Source organism: Loxodonta africana, chromosome 1 (genome assembly GCF_030014295.1).
Source record: "Loxodonta africana isolate mLoxAfr1 chromosome 1, mLoxAfr1.hap2, whole genome shotgun sequence".
Classification (NCBI taxonomy): domain Eukaryota; kingdom Metazoa; phylum Chordata; class Mammalia; order Proboscidea; family Elephantidae; genus Loxodonta; species Loxodonta africana.
This window is the reverse complement of record NC_087342.1, coordinates 17,040,523-17,057,038: the sequence shown is the minus strand read 5'-3', so window position 1 is coordinate 17,057,038 and position 16,516 is coordinate 17,040,523. Positions and strand designations below refer to the sequence as shown.

General features: G+C 44.2%; 2 protein-coding genes across 3 annotated transcripts in view; both read left to right on the top strand.

Moving 5' to 3' along the window:
• Positions 1 to 2,418: 2,418 nt before the first annotated feature.
• RPL35A (ribosomal protein L35a) lies at positions 2,419 to 5,848 on the top strand. The gene is made up of 5 exons (XM_064293706.1): positions 2,419 to 2,500; positions 3,398 to 3,442; positions 3,645 to 3,797; positions 5,071 to 5,215; positions 5,785 to 5,848. Exons 2-5 carry the CDS (start codon positions 3,432 to 3,434, stop codon positions 5,806 to 5,808), a joined length of 333 nt encoding a protein of 110 aa, XP_064149776.1. The 5' UTR covers positions 2,419 to 2,500; positions 3,398 to 3,431; the 3' UTR covers positions 5,809 to 5,848.
• Positions 5,849 to 9,691: 3,843 nt separating this feature from the next.
• Positions 9,692 to 16,516, top strand: part of LMLN (leishmanolysin like peptidase) — a 106,255-nt gene continuing 99,430 nt past the window's right edge. For both annotated transcript variants that reach the window (XM_003412951.4, XM_003412952.4), the window contains exon 1: positions 9,692 to 9,910. In XM_003412951.4, coding sequence (XP_003412999.2) covers positions 9,692 to 9,910 — 219 coding nt within the window. The remainder of the gene's footprint in view (positions 9,911 to 16,516) is intronic.

Genomic DNA, 16,516 nt, shown 5'->3' with positions numbered 1-16,516 from the left:
CATGCACAATTCAATGATATCGTCTACCATCTTCAAGCTGTATAACTGTTCTCACTCTCCTTTTCCAAATTATTCCACCACCATTAACATAAACTCAAGGCCCGCTAACCTTTCGAGATGCTGTTGTCGATTTGATCCCGTAGAGATAAATCTTTGAAAGAACACAATGCTCAACGCAGACATGCTTTACTAATTAAGCTAAACTTGTTTGATTCAAAGCAGACTTCAGGGGAAAGTATTGGTTTGAGGTCTGAGGTTTAGATTATCTCAGGGCAATAGTTTTGGGTGTTGGTTCAGCTTCAGTGGCACCAGAAGGTCTAGACTCCACTGTATTCCATCATATTTTGTTTAAACGAGTATTTCGCTTTCAATGGACTAATGGAGTATCACTTGCATTTTGAAAAATGCCTTAGACGACACTTTCCCAAGTAGCCTTCCCCTGACACACCAGGCTGGATCAGGATTCTTCTGTTCAAGGGCTCACAGAACCCTCCTCAGAATCTGTAATGTTTATGTCCGTTTCCCCCACCCCACGAAAGCAGGAAACGTGACAGCAACGCTCACGACTGTATCCTGTGTCTGCACTGTGCTCGGTACACAAGTGTTTGTGGAGTGAACGAATGAACAAATAAATGAAACTCACACTGAATGTGTTATTCCTCCCAGCAGTGCTTACTTTTGGAACTTCATGGAATTCAATTTCTTGGACAGAGAAAATCTGATGGGAGAGTGAGGTACAGAAACCCTACCCTGATGTATTTAAGAGAGAATCTGATTTTATATGTGACCTCTATACAACTACTTTATAAAAACCTTGGAGTCATTCCTTACTCTTCTCCCTCTCACTCTTCATCCATCATCAAAGCCTGTCGGTTTTACATTTAGAATACATTCAGAATTCCAATACCTGCCATCCCTGTCTACACACCATCATCTTCCAAAAGGATCATGACAACAGCCTCCTAACTGATCTCCTTGCTGGTGCCCTTGCCTCCCTTAAGGCAGATAGTCACTCCTCTGTACGGAAAGCCGCAGTGATTAGGAGCTCCGCGCCTCACTGAAAGGTTAGGGGTTTGAATCCATCAGCAGCTCTGCCAGAAAAGGATGTGGCAGTGTGCTTCCATAAACATTACAGCCTTGGAAACCCTATGAGACAGTTCTACTCTGTCTTACAGAGTCGCTATGAGTGGGAATCGACTCCATGGCAGCCGATTTTGTTTTCTGTATGGAAACCTCAAATGGCTTCCCATCTCAGAGTAAAAGCCTCCTTTGCACTGGCCGCCTTGCTTTTTTTTTTTTCCTCCATATATGTTAACACCTCCTAATTTGTCATATGGAAACCCTGGTGGCGCAGTGGTTATAGTTACAGCCGCTAACCGAAACGTTGGCAGTTGGAATCCACCACCTTGGAAGCCCTATGGGGGCAGCTCTACTCTGTCCCGTAGGATCGCTATGCATCGAAATCGACTCGACGGCAACGGGTTTGGTTTCAACGGGTAATGTGCCATATATTTTACTTGCTTTATTGTCTGGCTCCTCCTACTAGGATGCAAGCTCCATGAAGGCAGTGATTTCTGCTTTCGTTTGTTTACAAAAGTATCCTCAGGGTCTAAAACAATGCTTGGCATATTGCAGTCATTCAATGAAATATTTGCTGAATAAATGAAAGAATCCACAGGGCAATCCAAATAAACTCTCAATAATTAGGAAATGTAAATCTCTGACGTCCACTAACCCATCTCTTTCTAGTCTACCAGTGTCTACTGAGGGCCTTTTACGGGTGTACACGGTGCAGGGCACGCTCAGTTTGTCTGACAGCTGAAGGGGTCTTCCTAAAAAAGTGATAGGTCTTCTCAGGGCAGTCCTCCTTACCCTCGGGGTCAAAGCGAAGGACGGAGGAAAGAATTTAAGTCATTTCTTGAAAGGTGTAAAGGACTAGGGAGAAGACAGGAGGAATTACAAATAGGGAAAGAAAGGAACGACCCCTCCTGCCTTTGCGCTCCCGGCCTTTCTCTTCCAGGCGAGGGTAGGATCCGAAAGTGAGTCTCCGTGCGCTTACTCCTGTGTGGTGGAAAGGAAAGATGCTCCCACGTTCGCGAACCAATTCTGCGGTGTCCAAGGCGGGGAGAAGTCCTTTAGTCCGGCTTCTACTTTTCCACCTACAGCACCCTAGGAAGCCGGTACCAAGCTAGGGTGTTTCTATGGCAACGCACAGCTTGGGGGACCTTTTCTTCTCCCCCATTAGCTGGCTACCGCTTTGCCTCCTTCTGCTCCCAAATAACGCATGCTGCAGCCTATAAAGATGAAAGAACTTTGGCAAAGAATTGTAAAAGTGCTCTTGGATGTAGGCTGCGTCAGTCCGAAGACGATTCCTGACGCTTGTTTTTCTGGCGGACGCGGAAGATGCCTACTTGGGGGGCAGGGAAGAGAGGTGTTTATCCCACAAGGCAACGCGGCGGGCCTTGGTTTTCCTTTTTCCGCCATCTTGGAGCCTGTAGAGGTGAGGGTAGCTTCAGCTGCTGAAGTTTGGGAGCAAAATAGCTGGGGTGGGCTCATCCATATGCTTCGCGAGGCACCGGTGCAGCTTGGGGACCCTGGTAGTCAGTGGATTTTAAGGATTCCAGCGAGAGGGAGGGCAGGATGGCAGAGATGCGGGGTTGATGGTGCTGGTTCCCTGACGTCCGGGGAACGGGTCCTGTAATCGGAGTAGATTCCGGGCCAGAGCGGAGTGAAATAGGTGCACTTCGTTTGGCTACAGGTGCCGATTTAAGGCAGTGGGTCCTTTAGGTTGGGTTCAAGTCCGTTTTCTGTTCGGATACGGTCCTCGATAAGTCTTTATTTTTCCTGAGTTTTTGTCTGTCGGTCATGACATGATTTTTCCCAGGGCTTCCTGTTGAAATTTCTAGGAGTTCGTCAAGTATATATTTTTGCCATCTTACTTTTTCTTTATAGAAGCTAACCAAAAGGTTGGCGGTTGGAACCCACCGGCCCCTCCACGGGAGTAAGATGTGGCAATTAGTTTCGGTAAAGATTACAGCCTTGGAAATCCTATGGGACAGTTCTGTCCTGTATGAGTCGGAATCGACTTGACGGCAGTGGGTGTGTTTTTTTTTTTTTTTATTTCGTGAAGGGTATATTTTTGCCACTTCGGATTTTCTTTGGCTTCTGCATTTTTTCCCTTTACTTTGGAGTTTCCTTACATATCAGAGGCTTTCTGTGAGGCTTGGTTGCCTTGACAGACCTTTCATGTAAATGTTATGGCATAATTAATGTTTTCTTTTACTATTATATGAAATGTCAATCAAAAACGAATTTGCCTAATGTGCTTAAGCAACGAGGGGGCACTTGGTGGGAAAGTTGTGTTGCCAGGTTGTGAACTGAGTCTTTTTTGTTTAAGGCCTGCTGGGAACAGGACTTCGAAACCGGCAAATATGTCTGGAAGGTATGAGCTTTAAATATAATTGCTTCGTATATGTAGTCTTTTGTTGAACATGAACCTAAATGTGAGTTTAAAAAGACCAGAAAAATTAGATATTTGCTGTAGGTAACTTGGGTTGGGGGCCAAATTATACCGGTGGTTTGTTGAGGTTTGACAACATCTTTTAAGAGTTTACCGTTAATGTTACATATTTTGTGTATCTTAGGTTGTGGTCCAAGGCCATTTTTGCTGGCTATAAACGGGGTCTCCGGAACCAGAGGGAGCACACAGCTCTTCTGAAAATTGAAGGTGTTTATGCCCGAGACGAAACCGAATTCTATTTAGGCAAGAGATGTGCCTATGTGTACAAAGCAAAGAAGTAAGTTTATAATACTGCTGTGCTTTTCAATTTTTAATTAAGATCTGCCTCATTTTTCTGTTGAAAGAAAAATAAAACATAGATGTTGATAAAACAATTGATTCTACTGTGGCTTCTTTTGAAGTCTTTAAGGAATTCATGGGATGTTGTAGAAGGACGTTATTTTTGTGGATGGTCTTGGATTTCGGTTACTTCACCACGTAGAGAAATTAGAGCTGTTCTTGTTTCAAGGAAGAAGCTAATTCCTGATAGTGTGATGCTCATATGGGTTTATAGAGCGCTTTCCATGTACCTTAATTCATTTAGTTGATTTCCTAAAATTATATGTTTTATACATGTTGAAAGATGTTACATGTCCAGAGCAGTGGTTCTTAATCCTGGATTCTTAATCCACCTCAGGCCAGTTAAGATCTCTGGGGACATACTTCATCCTGGTCCACTGCCACAGCTAGAGTGATCCTTTAAAATTATCAGACAGATCACATGTACATTGCTCAGACTCATCTCATTCAGCAAAAGCCAGAGTCCTTAAGGGGTGTCTAAGACCCTTTGCAATCAGGCCCGGTATTTCCTTTCTGATCCTAGGTAGGATTCAGCTCCTTTCCCTCCAATCTCTTTTCTGTTTTCCGGCAAATCAAGCAAACTCTCTTCTCAGATTTTTAACCTGTCACTGAATCAGAATTGACTCAACAGCAACAGGTTTTTTTTATTTGGGGGCTTTGGTTGCCTCTGGAATGGTCTTTACCAGATACGTGTATGGCTTGTTCCCTCACCAGGTCCTTTATTCCATCGTCACCTCAGTGAAACCTTCTGTGACTACTTGAAATTGGAAGCAGTTCTTCCCTCTCACTACATGGAAACATCCTCCCAGTTGTTAGCCCCCTTTGTTTTTTTTTTCTCCTATATTGCAGCTATTATCATCTCATGTTCCACATATTTTACTTGTTTATTATTGTGTTAAGCCTGTAAAAAGGGCTTTTGTAAACTGTAGCATGCCTTGCCTTTACAAAAGCCCCTGGTGTAAAAAAAACAAAACCAAACTCTTTGCTGTCGAATTGATTCCGACTGATAACGACCCTAATAGGATGGAGGAGTAGAACTGCTCCACAGCGTTTCAAGGAGTACCTGGTGAATTCAAACTGTTGGTATTTCGGTTACCAGTTGAACTCTTAACCACTGCGCCACCAAAGAGGGAACAGTGTGTAGCCGATAAACGTGTAAACTTTACTGGTATTCTGAGTTCTCGTGCACTTTCCACTTCTCTTTAAATCAGCAACACAGTGACTCCTGGCGGCAAACCTAACAAAACCAGAGTAATCTGGGGAAAGGTAACTCGGGCCCATGGAAACAGTGGCATGGTTCGTGCCAAATTCCGAAGCAACCTTCCTGCTAAGGCCATTGGACACAGGATCCGTGTGGTAAGTAAAATTATTACCAAACTAGCCCTCTATGTAGTCAAACTGTGTTCAAGGGGTTGGGATTTGATCTCTAAGGTCCATTCTGGTACTGTGATCCTGCTTAGTACTGTGTTACCTGTAGATTAGGCTGCCAAACTAGTGGCCACAGTTTAAGTGGTAACTATTACAGAACATCTGACTGTTAAACCAAAAAAGGTGAAGGCAAAGTGTTCAAATGGATTGTGCTTAGATGGCAGAGTTTACTAAAGCTGCCTGGGGAAAAAATAGCATTTAATAATTTTCCTCAAAGATGTTTATTGGCCACTGAAGTAGGTGTTAGAAAATAAATTCACATCTTTTTTCTGGGATAATTCTTAATATTTTCCCATCCCTTCATCCTCAATATCAGTGTTATTAGAAGAATAGCCTTATTTAATAGATGAAGAAAGTTGGTATTTTTCCTAGGCCCAAGACTCTGGGCCAAGTAAGTTATGAGAAAATGGGAAGGGATTTGTCCACATTGTGGTACTAGATAACATTTGTGAATTTACATGTAGTCACCTAATGCTCTTGTGTTCTTTTCCCCCCAGATGCTGTACCCCTCAAGGATTTAAACTTACTAAGAAGTAAATAAATAAAATGGTGGCTTTGTTACTTGTTCTCTTATATTTTTGTTAAATGGTTTAAACGCTTTCCTCTAAATTAAATTGCTATATGCTTAAAATGGACATTGAAATAAAGGACTATTGGAGTCGACTAATTTCACAGGGAAATTGTAGTGCTATATGTCAGTGGAATTACAGAAACTTAGAAGACAACTCCTCTGGGGGGTCTTAATGAGAAGAGGATAGGGTGGGAGTACCTGAATACAAAGCCTGACACAGATGGGAGATATGGAGGCTTTGGTTGGATAGTGGAAAAGAGTATCTTGAAAGTTTTTTACGGTGATGGAGCATCTGAACTCAGGCTTTGAATAACTTTTTGAAGAATGGAAAAACACTGTATTCCAGGAAGCACATAAACTTGGGGGTGGAGGTTTGGAGTGGCAGTTGTAGTCAAGTGGATTCCGATCCATGGGACCCTGTGTATGTCAGAGTAGGATTGTGTTCCATAGAATTTTCAGTGGCTGATTTTCTTGGAAGTAGACTTACCGCCAGGCCTTTCTTCCACTCCCCAGGGGCTCCCTGGTTTACTATATGTATTGGTAACTGTTCAGTTCATTAGGTTGAGTCAGTTAATGAAGCTTAAGTTTATTTTCATGACCTCTTAAAAGCACTTGTAGTAAGCGCCTGTTTACTGTAGGCTGCTTGGTGAAGTTGTGACTTTTGGGAATTGGGAGGGATATGGAGATAATATTGAAAGGTTTTGGCAGTTGTTTCAGATAGGCTGAGATGAGATATCCTTGGGTTTTGTGACAGCAAAGTATTCTAGAATATAGCAATTACAAGTATGTGAAGTATTGAGTGAAATAATGCTATGTGATTCTACGTCAGAAAAAGATGTTTAATCCTGTGGTGTATGGGATTTAGGATTAGTGCCTAGACAGTAGCTTTCCTTGGCTTCATGTTACAAGGTAGTTAAGTGCAGAATTGAGATATATTAGCATATACAAAGGAAAGTGAACAGGGCTCTAAAATATTTTAAGTTTGAAAGTATGCTGAAGTGAAAGATACGAGTGCAGTAATGCATCAATTTATAGTATGATGGTTGTAGATTTTCAATTAAGGACTCGGTAGCCGCTAGGCCTTTGCTTTTACTAACTGATTTTGACATTCCACTGAAGATGTCGGATACCTGGGATTTTGCCAAACCAAGCCCATTTTCAGATGTGTATTTGGGTTCTTTGAGAAGCAGATGGCAAAAACAAATTAGACATGCCACAGATTTTTGGAGGGAAACCCCTTTGTAGAATTAAGGGGAGGGAGCTTGAGAAGTTGGGGAGATCTGAGATCTTTGAAGGAGAGGGTGCAGGAAAGGATGGGGTACAGAGTACCACGGTAAGCAAGGTTCCCTCAGTTGAATGGCAGTCTTCAAGCCAAAGTTGCTGTTGGAGGAAGGAGTCCAGTCCTTTTAGAATAGGCTTCTGTTTGTATTCTGGCATGCTCAGTCTGTGGCAACAGTAGGCGTGGTTTCAGGCAATGAGGTGGATCCTAAGGAGCTCTTCTCCAGGAGATCTGAGCATGCCTTTCATGGGCACCACAAGTTGGAGCTTTGGTTATTAGAAACAGCTTGGAAAGTTGAGTCAAAGGCAGGCAGTGCTGCTCTTGGACCTACTTAAGTAACATAAAAAAGCCACCTTAATCTGACCCAGAATTAACTGAAGGTGTTGTGCTGGTTAAGTAGAATGTGATGAGTACTTGAGGTGATGAGAGATTGAGGCGTGTCAAGAACTTACATAAACTATCAGGAAAGTATTTCAGAAAAAGGAAGAATGCCACTTAGGTTTTATATGAAAGCAAAAGGCATTTGAGGAACCATCCAAACTGAGTCACTCGGTGTGACGTGTAGGTAGGGAGTGATGGGGAACTAAGTCTAGAATATTTATGAGGGATTTTTTATCTATGCTAGGGATTTTAGACTTAACATTGTATGTAACAGTGTCATTGAAGAACTTGATTCACAGGGGTGACCAGATTTGTGTTTTAGAAAAACCTCTGTCGTTCCAGCATAAGCTGAAGGAAGGGGAAACCAGATAGGGTTTGCAGTCTAACAGATTTTTGCACTCTGAAATAGAGCAGGTTCCATAAATGTTAACTAGAATTTTAGAGCCAACTGATGGTGGAGCAGAGGCTTCAAGGGTAACTCATGTTCCTAGCTTAGGTGGCTGGGTGGGCAATGGTGCATTTATGGAGTTGGGGGACCAGGTTTAGTAGGTAAAAGAGCTGATGAGTTTGGGGAAGCAATAGGATGGTCTGTTGTGAACATGTCCAGAAAGGTAGGTGGATATTAGCAGGTCTGGATCAGGGAGATAGGAGAGGAAAACAAATCTTAAAATGTGTCACCTTTGTGGGAGTTCAGTGAGTGAGTGAGTGATACTCTGAGTGGGATAGGTGGTAGGAAGAGAAATAGGCACTTGACCAAGGCAGGGAAAAGGCTAAAGAGTCCCTAGGGTATCTTGAATATATGTGTGTAGTAGCAAAGGAACCATGCATGCAAATAAACCCTCTTCTGAGGTGATGCCGTACTTGTAAAGGAGAGATGCAGTGTGCTTTTCTGCGTCCCTTCTCAGGGGCTCTCCTGTCCACATGCTGTTGAAATGGCCCGTCCCCAGCATGGTACTCTATTCCACCTGGGAGCTTGAGGATGACTGGTTCCATTCTTTGTTCACGACCAGCAATTTCTTTGTGGTCCTTTTCTAGTCAAAAAGCACGACTTGTGGGATGATAGACATTACCACATACGAGCTTACTCACTTGTAAAAAAAGGTAATAAGTAAACCCCACCCACCCTTGTATTGGTATTACCCTTGCGTATTACTCTCCGCTGATAGACTAAGTTCTTGAGGATTTTTGGTTTTTTTCGTCTACCCCCTACAATTCCTAGTACAGTATTTTACAATATTAAATTCCCGTTGAATGACTGCTTCCAGCTCTTAGCTTTAATTTTGTTTTATGGGCTGTATGGAGATTTTTCCCAATTTACAGTTTTTTATAGTTTCTTCTGGCTCAATTTTGAAGGTAAACCAAGAAAAACCCAAACCTGCTGCAATCCAGTTCTGACTCAGCCACTCTGTAGGACGGAAGAGCTGCCCCAGAGGGTTTCCGAGGGTTTCCGAGGCTCTCGTCAGAAGCAGACTGCCGCATCTTTGTCCATCCAGCAGAGCTGCTGGTGCGTTCCAGCCTCCGACCTGGACAGTGCAGCACCTGACCACTGGGCAGCCAGGGCTCCTAAGTTTTTTATTTAAGGTCAGGTTTCCTAATGGTAAGGATCTACTCAATCTCCTCCTCGGTTAGTAAAAAAAAAAAAAAAAAAAAATGCAGTTGGCAATTTCTTGGCTAGACAGAAGCTAAGGCATGGATTTGAATAAAATAGTGAAGGAAACTGGAAATTCACTTGAAGTAAGCCTAAAATTAGTGACTGAAGAAGTCACTATGGAACTTGTATCCCACTCACTTTTTATATGGAGGACTAAACAAAGTTTTTGCAGCTGTTTGTGTGTCTCTCAGTACCTGGCATGTGATGGGTACACACCCCTTCCGTGAGTGAATGACGCAAGGACTGAAACCCTGGCCCAGACACTGACACACCACACGGCGCCCCCCACCGGCCGCGCTCCTTAGCCCTACAGCCCCCTCACGTGGGCCACTGAGCGGCGTTTATTGGCCCTTTTCTCGGAGCAATGAGACGCGGAGGCCGGGGTCGCCAGCCTCGTCTTCCCGCGGCGCAGTGCCTGCAGGTGACGCCGGCCAATGGGGAAGCGCCCTCCCGCCGGCCGTCTCCACCTGCCCGGGCGGCCGGGGCGGGGCTGGCGCCGGGCGCGGAGGCGTCACGCGCTCCATGGAAACGACGCTCGGGCCGAAGATGGCGGCCGAGCGGGGCGGAGGGGCGGGCTGCCCGGGTTCAGGCCCGGGCCCAAGCCGGGGGCGCCGGAGCGGGCTTCTGTGGGTCCGAGGCGTGTTGCTGCTGTTGGGCGGGCTCTGGGCAGGCACCACGTCTTTTCCTGTCTCCCTGGGCAGCGCCCGTCCCTGCCGGCACCACGTCTCCGCTGACGCCGAGGTAGGGCGGCGGACGGTCGGCGGCGGGCACTGAGGGAGGGGAAGTCTTCCGGGCGGGGCTGGCGTCGACGGTAGTGACTGGGGAGGGTGTTCAGGAGGGGAACGCGAGATCGGGGCAGAGGCTGAACTCTTGGCTGGGACCTGCTGTCAGCCCCCTTCTGCTCCCAGGAAAGTGGCCGATGTACCGGTGAATAGGCTCTCAGAACGGCATCACTTTGCTGTGCGGAGGGCTTTCTTAGCGGGTTGCCCCAGAGAAGTGGTTTTCAAACTTGAGCACGCATCAGAATCACCTGAAGGACTTGTTGAAACGTCGATTGTTGTCCCACTCCCCAGTTTCTGACTCAGGTCTTGGGGCCCCCGTAATTTGCATTTCAGGTTCCCATTTGGTTGCTGACACTGCTGGTCCAAGAACCACAGATCTGAAGGTTGGGAAGAAACTGATGGGAGGGCCAGACAAAGGTGTTGGAGCGATATTAGGGGTTCTCGAGACAGAATTGAAGTTATCTCGTTACTTTGCTTCCTTTACCTGTTCCCCAGCCGTGGAAGCGCCTGGCTTCTTCCACCCCATTTTCTCCCTGGCCAGATTCTTTCTGTCTCAGTCCAAGTCCCTTAACCTTAGGGCAGCCTGCTGAAACCACCCCTGCTGAGTGTTCTTTCCATTTCACGGCACATCTTATCTGTGCTCTTTCCTAGTTAGTAAAATGCCATAGGGAAAGGCTTGTGTCTGTGGTTCCTCCATAGTACTTGGCTCAGAGGTGGACCCACAATAGACCTACAGTTTTTTTTTTTTTTAATTGTGGTTTAAGTGAGTTTACAAACCCAGTCAGTCTCTCATATAAAAACTTATATACACCTTGCTATATACTCGTAGTTGAGTTGCTCTCCCTCTAGTGAGACAGCACGCTTCTTCCCTCCACTCTCTCTTTTCATGTCCACTTGTCCAGCGTCTGACCCTCTCTGCCCTCTCATCTCCTCTCCAAACAGGAGCTGCCCACAGTCTCATGTGTCTGCTTGATCCAAGAAGCTCAGCCTTCACTGGTATCATTTTCTGTTCCATAGTCCAGTCCAAAGCTTTGGGAATGGTTTCTGTCTCGGGCTAACGGAAGGTCTGTGGACCATGACCTCTGGGGTCCTTCTAGTCTCAGTCAGACCATTAAGTCTGATCTTTTTACAAGAATTTGAGGTCTGAATCCCACTGCTCTGCTCCCTCAGGGGTTCTCTGTTGTGTTCCCTGTCAGGGCAGTCATCGGTTGTAGCCAGGCACCATCTAGTTCTTCTGGTCTCAAGCTGATGTAGTCTCTGGCTTATGTGGCCCTGCCTGTCTCTTGGGTTCATAATTACCCTGTGTCTTTGGTGTTCTTCATTCTCCTTTGCTTCAGGTGAGTTGGGACCAATTGATGCATCTTAGATGGCCGCTTGCTAGCATTTAAGACTCCAGATGCCACCCTCCAAAGTGGGATGCAGAATGTTTTCTTAATAGATTTTATTATACCAATTGACTTAGATGTCCCCTGAAACCATGCTCCCCACCCCTGCCCCTGCTATGCTGGCCTTCAAAGCATTCAGTTTATTCAGGAAACTTCTTTGCTTTTGGTTTAGTCCAGTTGTACTGACCTCTCAGACTTACAATATATGAGGAAAGAAGGAACTGGACCTGGTGCAAGGCTGCCAGTTGTGCTTGGTTTTATGATTTTTCTTACGACTTTATCAGGGATAGGAGCGCTGGTGGGGCAGTGCTTAAGTGCTCGACTGAACCCACCAACCGCTCCATGGAAGAAAGATGTGGCAGTCTGCACAGTAAATCTTTACAGCTTTAGAAGCTGTGTGGGGCGGTTCTGCATTGTCACATGGAATTGCTATGAGTCTTACTTGACTAGTTGGCAATGGTTATGGGCTTTTTCAGGAAAGATTCACCTAGAAATTTTCAAGTCAGCCCAGAACTTTAAAGTCACTCATTTTGGTATTTCCAAAAATGCTATATGCGTTCTGTTCATAGCCACATGTGCCAAAATATTAAGTTTGGGGTTTGTAGCTGCATTACAGCTTTAATCATGAAGCAAGCAGCCTTTTGGCTGAATTCATTAAAAAAAAAAAAAAAAAATTCTCACAAGGCCCTGTGCTTCTCTCTTTGGATTTGTTTGAAATAAGAGAAAGTAGTTCAAAGAACTACAAAATCTCTGTACTAGAAGAAACTTTAGTAGCTGTTTTCTTCTAGGGTTTTTTGCCAGTGTACAAATCTCTAGCTCCGTTACCAAATTGGGGTCCATGCCCTGGAGTGCCCTGGAGCAGTCGAGCCAATGAACCGTCCTCCAAGTCAGAAAGACAGAGAAAGTTTATTAGGAGGTGACACCAACGGAGGGGCCCTGACAGCAGTGTAGGCTGTCCTTTATGGAGTCCCCCCAAAAGCGATTTTTGCATTAGAGCTTATATGTCATTTTGGTAAGGGTTATGTAATATTTTTAAGCATGTAGCCCACAGATGGCCATATACGTCACAAAACAACTACAAGAAACTCTTTATTAAACTAAAGATATGCGTGTCAGACATCTGGTCTCTAATCTGTATGTGACAGGCTGAAAAAACTCACATAAGAATCTCTTGGCTAGTGGAACTGGCCTGCCAAGTCCACTCTGACTCAGATAAGGAGCAAGAAAGAAAGTTGCAGACCGAAAGCGTCAGGCAGCCTTTCTAGCTTCGGTCCTGCAGGCTGAAGGCCGTTTCACAAGAGAACAAGGAAGAGAGGGACCAAGGCCACAGGAGCCGAGAGGGCCCTGCACCCCTTTAGAAAGAGACCAGTGCAGTTGGTACAATAAAAAATGCTTATACATTACTTAGAGTATCATTATGGCGTTTGTTATGTCAAGCTCTCAATCACCCATTTTGAAAAAGAGAAATCATGTTGCAGGGTATCGGGCCCACGCCTCCCCCCGGCCTCGGACCCTCGGGCCCCACGGCCGCGGAACCGGGGACGAGCGGGCATGGCGGCGACGGGGCGGCGTTGGATTTTTTTTGTTTGTTTTTTCTCTCCCCCCCCCCCACTCCTCCTTTTTCTCTGTCTTTTTTCTTGCTTTCTTCCCCCCTCTCTCGGCCGCCGCGGCCCCGTCATCCTCCCTCCTCTCCGTGGACTCCAGGTAGGGTCACACCTGTATTTGACTATCTCCAGGTATCAAGAACTTACTATCTGTAGAGGCAGTCCCATTACATTTTGGGGGTCACCATTGTTCAGGTTCTTATGTAGCTAAAAGCACTTTCTGAAACCTCCACGCACCATTCCTATTTATGCCTCTTGGCTGAACAAACTCAATAGTAGTAGTGCTTCTGATATTAAAAACAAGCTATTAAGCTCTTGAGAGTTCTCGTCCCTAATAAAATTTTCTAGTTCTTATAGTATGTAATAGCAAGCCCTCCCTGCTATTCTCGTTGCTTTAACCTGGACAAATTACAGCAATAACTATTCACTTGCTCTCCTACTGCACCTCGGTTAAATGCTACAGGAAACTACAGTAACTTTTTATGTGGTGATATTGTTTACCTGTATTTTACTGACTATGCAAAGGCATTTGACTGTGTGGATCACAACAAATTATGGATAACATTGCAAAGAATGGGAATTCCAGAACACTTAATGGTGCTCATGAGGAACCTGTACATAGATCAAGAGGCAGTCATTCGAACAGAACAAGGAGATAGCGCGTGGTTTAAAGTCACTAAAGGTGTGCATCAGGGTTGTATCCTTTTACCATACCTGCTCAATCTGTATGCTGAGCAAATAATACGAGAAGCTGGACTATATGAAGAAGAATGGGACATCAGGATTGGAGGAAGACTTATTAATAACCTGCATCATGTAGATGACCCAACCTTACTTGCTAAAAGTGAAGAAGACTTAAAGCACTTATTGATGAAGATCAAAGACCACAGCCTTCAGTATGGATTACACCTCAACATAAGGAAAACAAAAATCCTCACAACTGGACCAATAAGCAACATCATGATAAATGAAGAAGAGATCAAAGTTATCAAGGATTTCATTTTACTTGGATCCACAATCAACACCCATGGAAGTAACAGTCAAGAAATCAAAAGACACATTGCATTGGGCAGATCTGCTGCAAGACACCTCTTTAAAGTGTCAAAAAGCAAAGATGTCACCTTGAAGACTACGGTATGCCTGACCCAACCCATGGTATTTTCAGTCACCTCATATGCATGTGAAAGCTGGACAATGAATAATGAAAGCTGAAGAAGAATTGATGCCTTTGAATTGTGTTGGCAAAGAATATTGAATATACCATGGACTGCCAAAAGAATGAACAAACCTGTCTTGGAAGAAGTACAACCAGAATGCTCCTTAGAGATGAAGATGATGGGACGACGTCTCACATACTTTGGACATGTTATCAGGAACGATCATTCCCTGGAGAAGGACATCATGCTTAGTAAAGTAGAGGGGCAGTGAAAAAGATGAAGATGATCAATGAGGTAGATTGACACAGTGGCTGTAACAGTGAGCTCAGGCATAACAACAATTGTGAGGATGGCAGGGGACCAGGCAATGTTTCGTTCTGTTGTACCTAGTGCCGCTGTGAGTCAGAACCAACTCCACGGCACCTAACAACAAACAACAACTGCGACATACAAAACATTTAACTTACTTACCTTGTTCTTAACTAAAACCTCAGAGTTAATTTAGAAGTTTGTTGTTAAATTTTCAGATATGTGGGAATTTTCCAGCTATCTTTCTGTTACTGGTTTCCGGTTTAATTCCGTTATGGACGGAGAATTCTCTTTTTGTGACTTGAATTCTCTTATATTTGTTAAGGTCTGTTTTTTAGTTTGAAGTATGATCTATCACGGTGAATCCTCGATGTGCACTTGAGAAGAAAGTGTATTCTGTTGTCGAGTCAAGTCAATTAGGTCAAGTTAGTTGCTGTGCTATTCAGGTATTTTATATCCTTACACTGATTTTCTGTCTATTTCTTGTACTGATTATGGAGATACGAGTGTTGAGATCTCCTGCTATAATTGTGGAGTTGTCTATTTGTCCTTTCAGTTTTTAGTTTTTGTTTCATATATTTTAAAGCTTTCTTGTTAGGTATTTACCCATATGGGATTGTTGTGTTTTCTTGGTGCATTGAGTTGTTTATCATTATGTAGTGTTCCCTACTGATAAAATTCCTTGTTTTGAGATATACCTTGTCTAACTCTAATACTTGAATTGGAATCAACTCAATGACAGTTAACAACAATAACAGCTATAACCACTCTGGCTTTCTTTTGGAGTCATTAGGTGGCACAAGCAGTTATGCGCTCAGCTAATAAAGGTTGGTGGTTTGAATCTACTCAGAGTCTCCTCGGAAGAAAGGCCTGGCAATCCACTTCCAAAAGATCACAACCACTGAAAATTCTATGAAGCACAATTCTGTTGTCAAACATGGGATCGCCATGAGTTGTAATCAACTTGATGGCAATGGGTTTGCTTTGTTTTTTTGGTTTGGCTTTCTTTTTGATTAGTGTTTACATAATATATCTTTTTCATTCTTATACCTTTTTTAAAAAATTTTGATTGTGTTTTAAGTGAAAGTTTACAAACTAAGTCAGTCTGTCATAAAAAACCATATTATACTATATACTCCTAGTTGCTCTCCCCCTAATGAGACAGCACATTTCTTCCCTCCACTCTCTCTTTTTGTGTCCGTTTGGCCAGCTTCTGACCCCCTCTGCCCTCTCATCTGTCCTCCAGGCAGGAGATGCCCACATAGTCACATGTGTCTGCTTAGTCCAAGAAGCTCACCCTTCACCAGTTATCATTTTCTATCCCATAGTCCGGTCCAATCCCTATCTGAAGAGTTGGCTTTGGGAATGGTTCCTGTCTCGGGCTAACAGAAGGTCTGGGGACCATGACCTCCGGGGTCCTTTTAGTCTCAGTCAGACCATTAAGTCTGGTCTTTTAATGAGAATTTGAGGTCTGTATCGCATTACTGTCCTGCTCCCTCAGGGGTTCTCTGTTGTGTTCCCTGTCAGGGGAGCCATTGGTTGTAGCCAGGCACCATCTAGTTCTTCTGGTCTCAGGCTAATGTAGTCTCTGGTTTATGTGGCCCTTTCTGTCTCTTGGGTTCATAATTACCTTGTGTCTTTGATGTTCTTCATTCTCCTTTTCTCCAGGTGGGTTGAGACCAATTGATGCATCTTAGATGGCTGCTTGCTAACGTTTAAGACCCCAGACGCCACTCTCCAAAGTGGAATGCAGAATGTTTTTTTTAATAGATTTTATTATGCCAATTGACTTAGATGTCCCCTGAAACCATGGTCCCTAAACCCCCACCCCTGCTACACTGGCCTTCAAAGCGTTCAGTTTATTCAGGAAGCTTCTTTGCTTTTGGTTTAGTCCAGTTGTGTGTTGTCTTTCCCTTCACCTAAAATACCTATTATCTACTATCTAATTAGTGAAAACCTCTCTCCCTCCCTCCCTTCCTCCCCACTCTCATAACTGTCAAAGAGTATTTTCTTCTCCATTTAAACTATTTTTTGAGTTCTTAGAATAGTGGTCTCATGTAATATTTGTCCGTTTGCAGCTGACTAATTTCACTCAGTATAATGCCTTCCA

Coding starts and splice junctions, on each gene's coding strand:
- RPL35A (XM_064293706.1), top strand. Junction 3,798..5,070: donor TATGTGTACAAAGCAAAGAA/GTAAGTTTATAA, acceptor TCTTTAAATCAG/CAACACAGTGACTCCTGGCG. Junction 5,216..5,784: donor TTGGACACAGGATCCGTGTG/GTAAGTAAAATT, acceptor TTTTCCCCCCAG/ATGCTGTACCCCTCAAGGAT.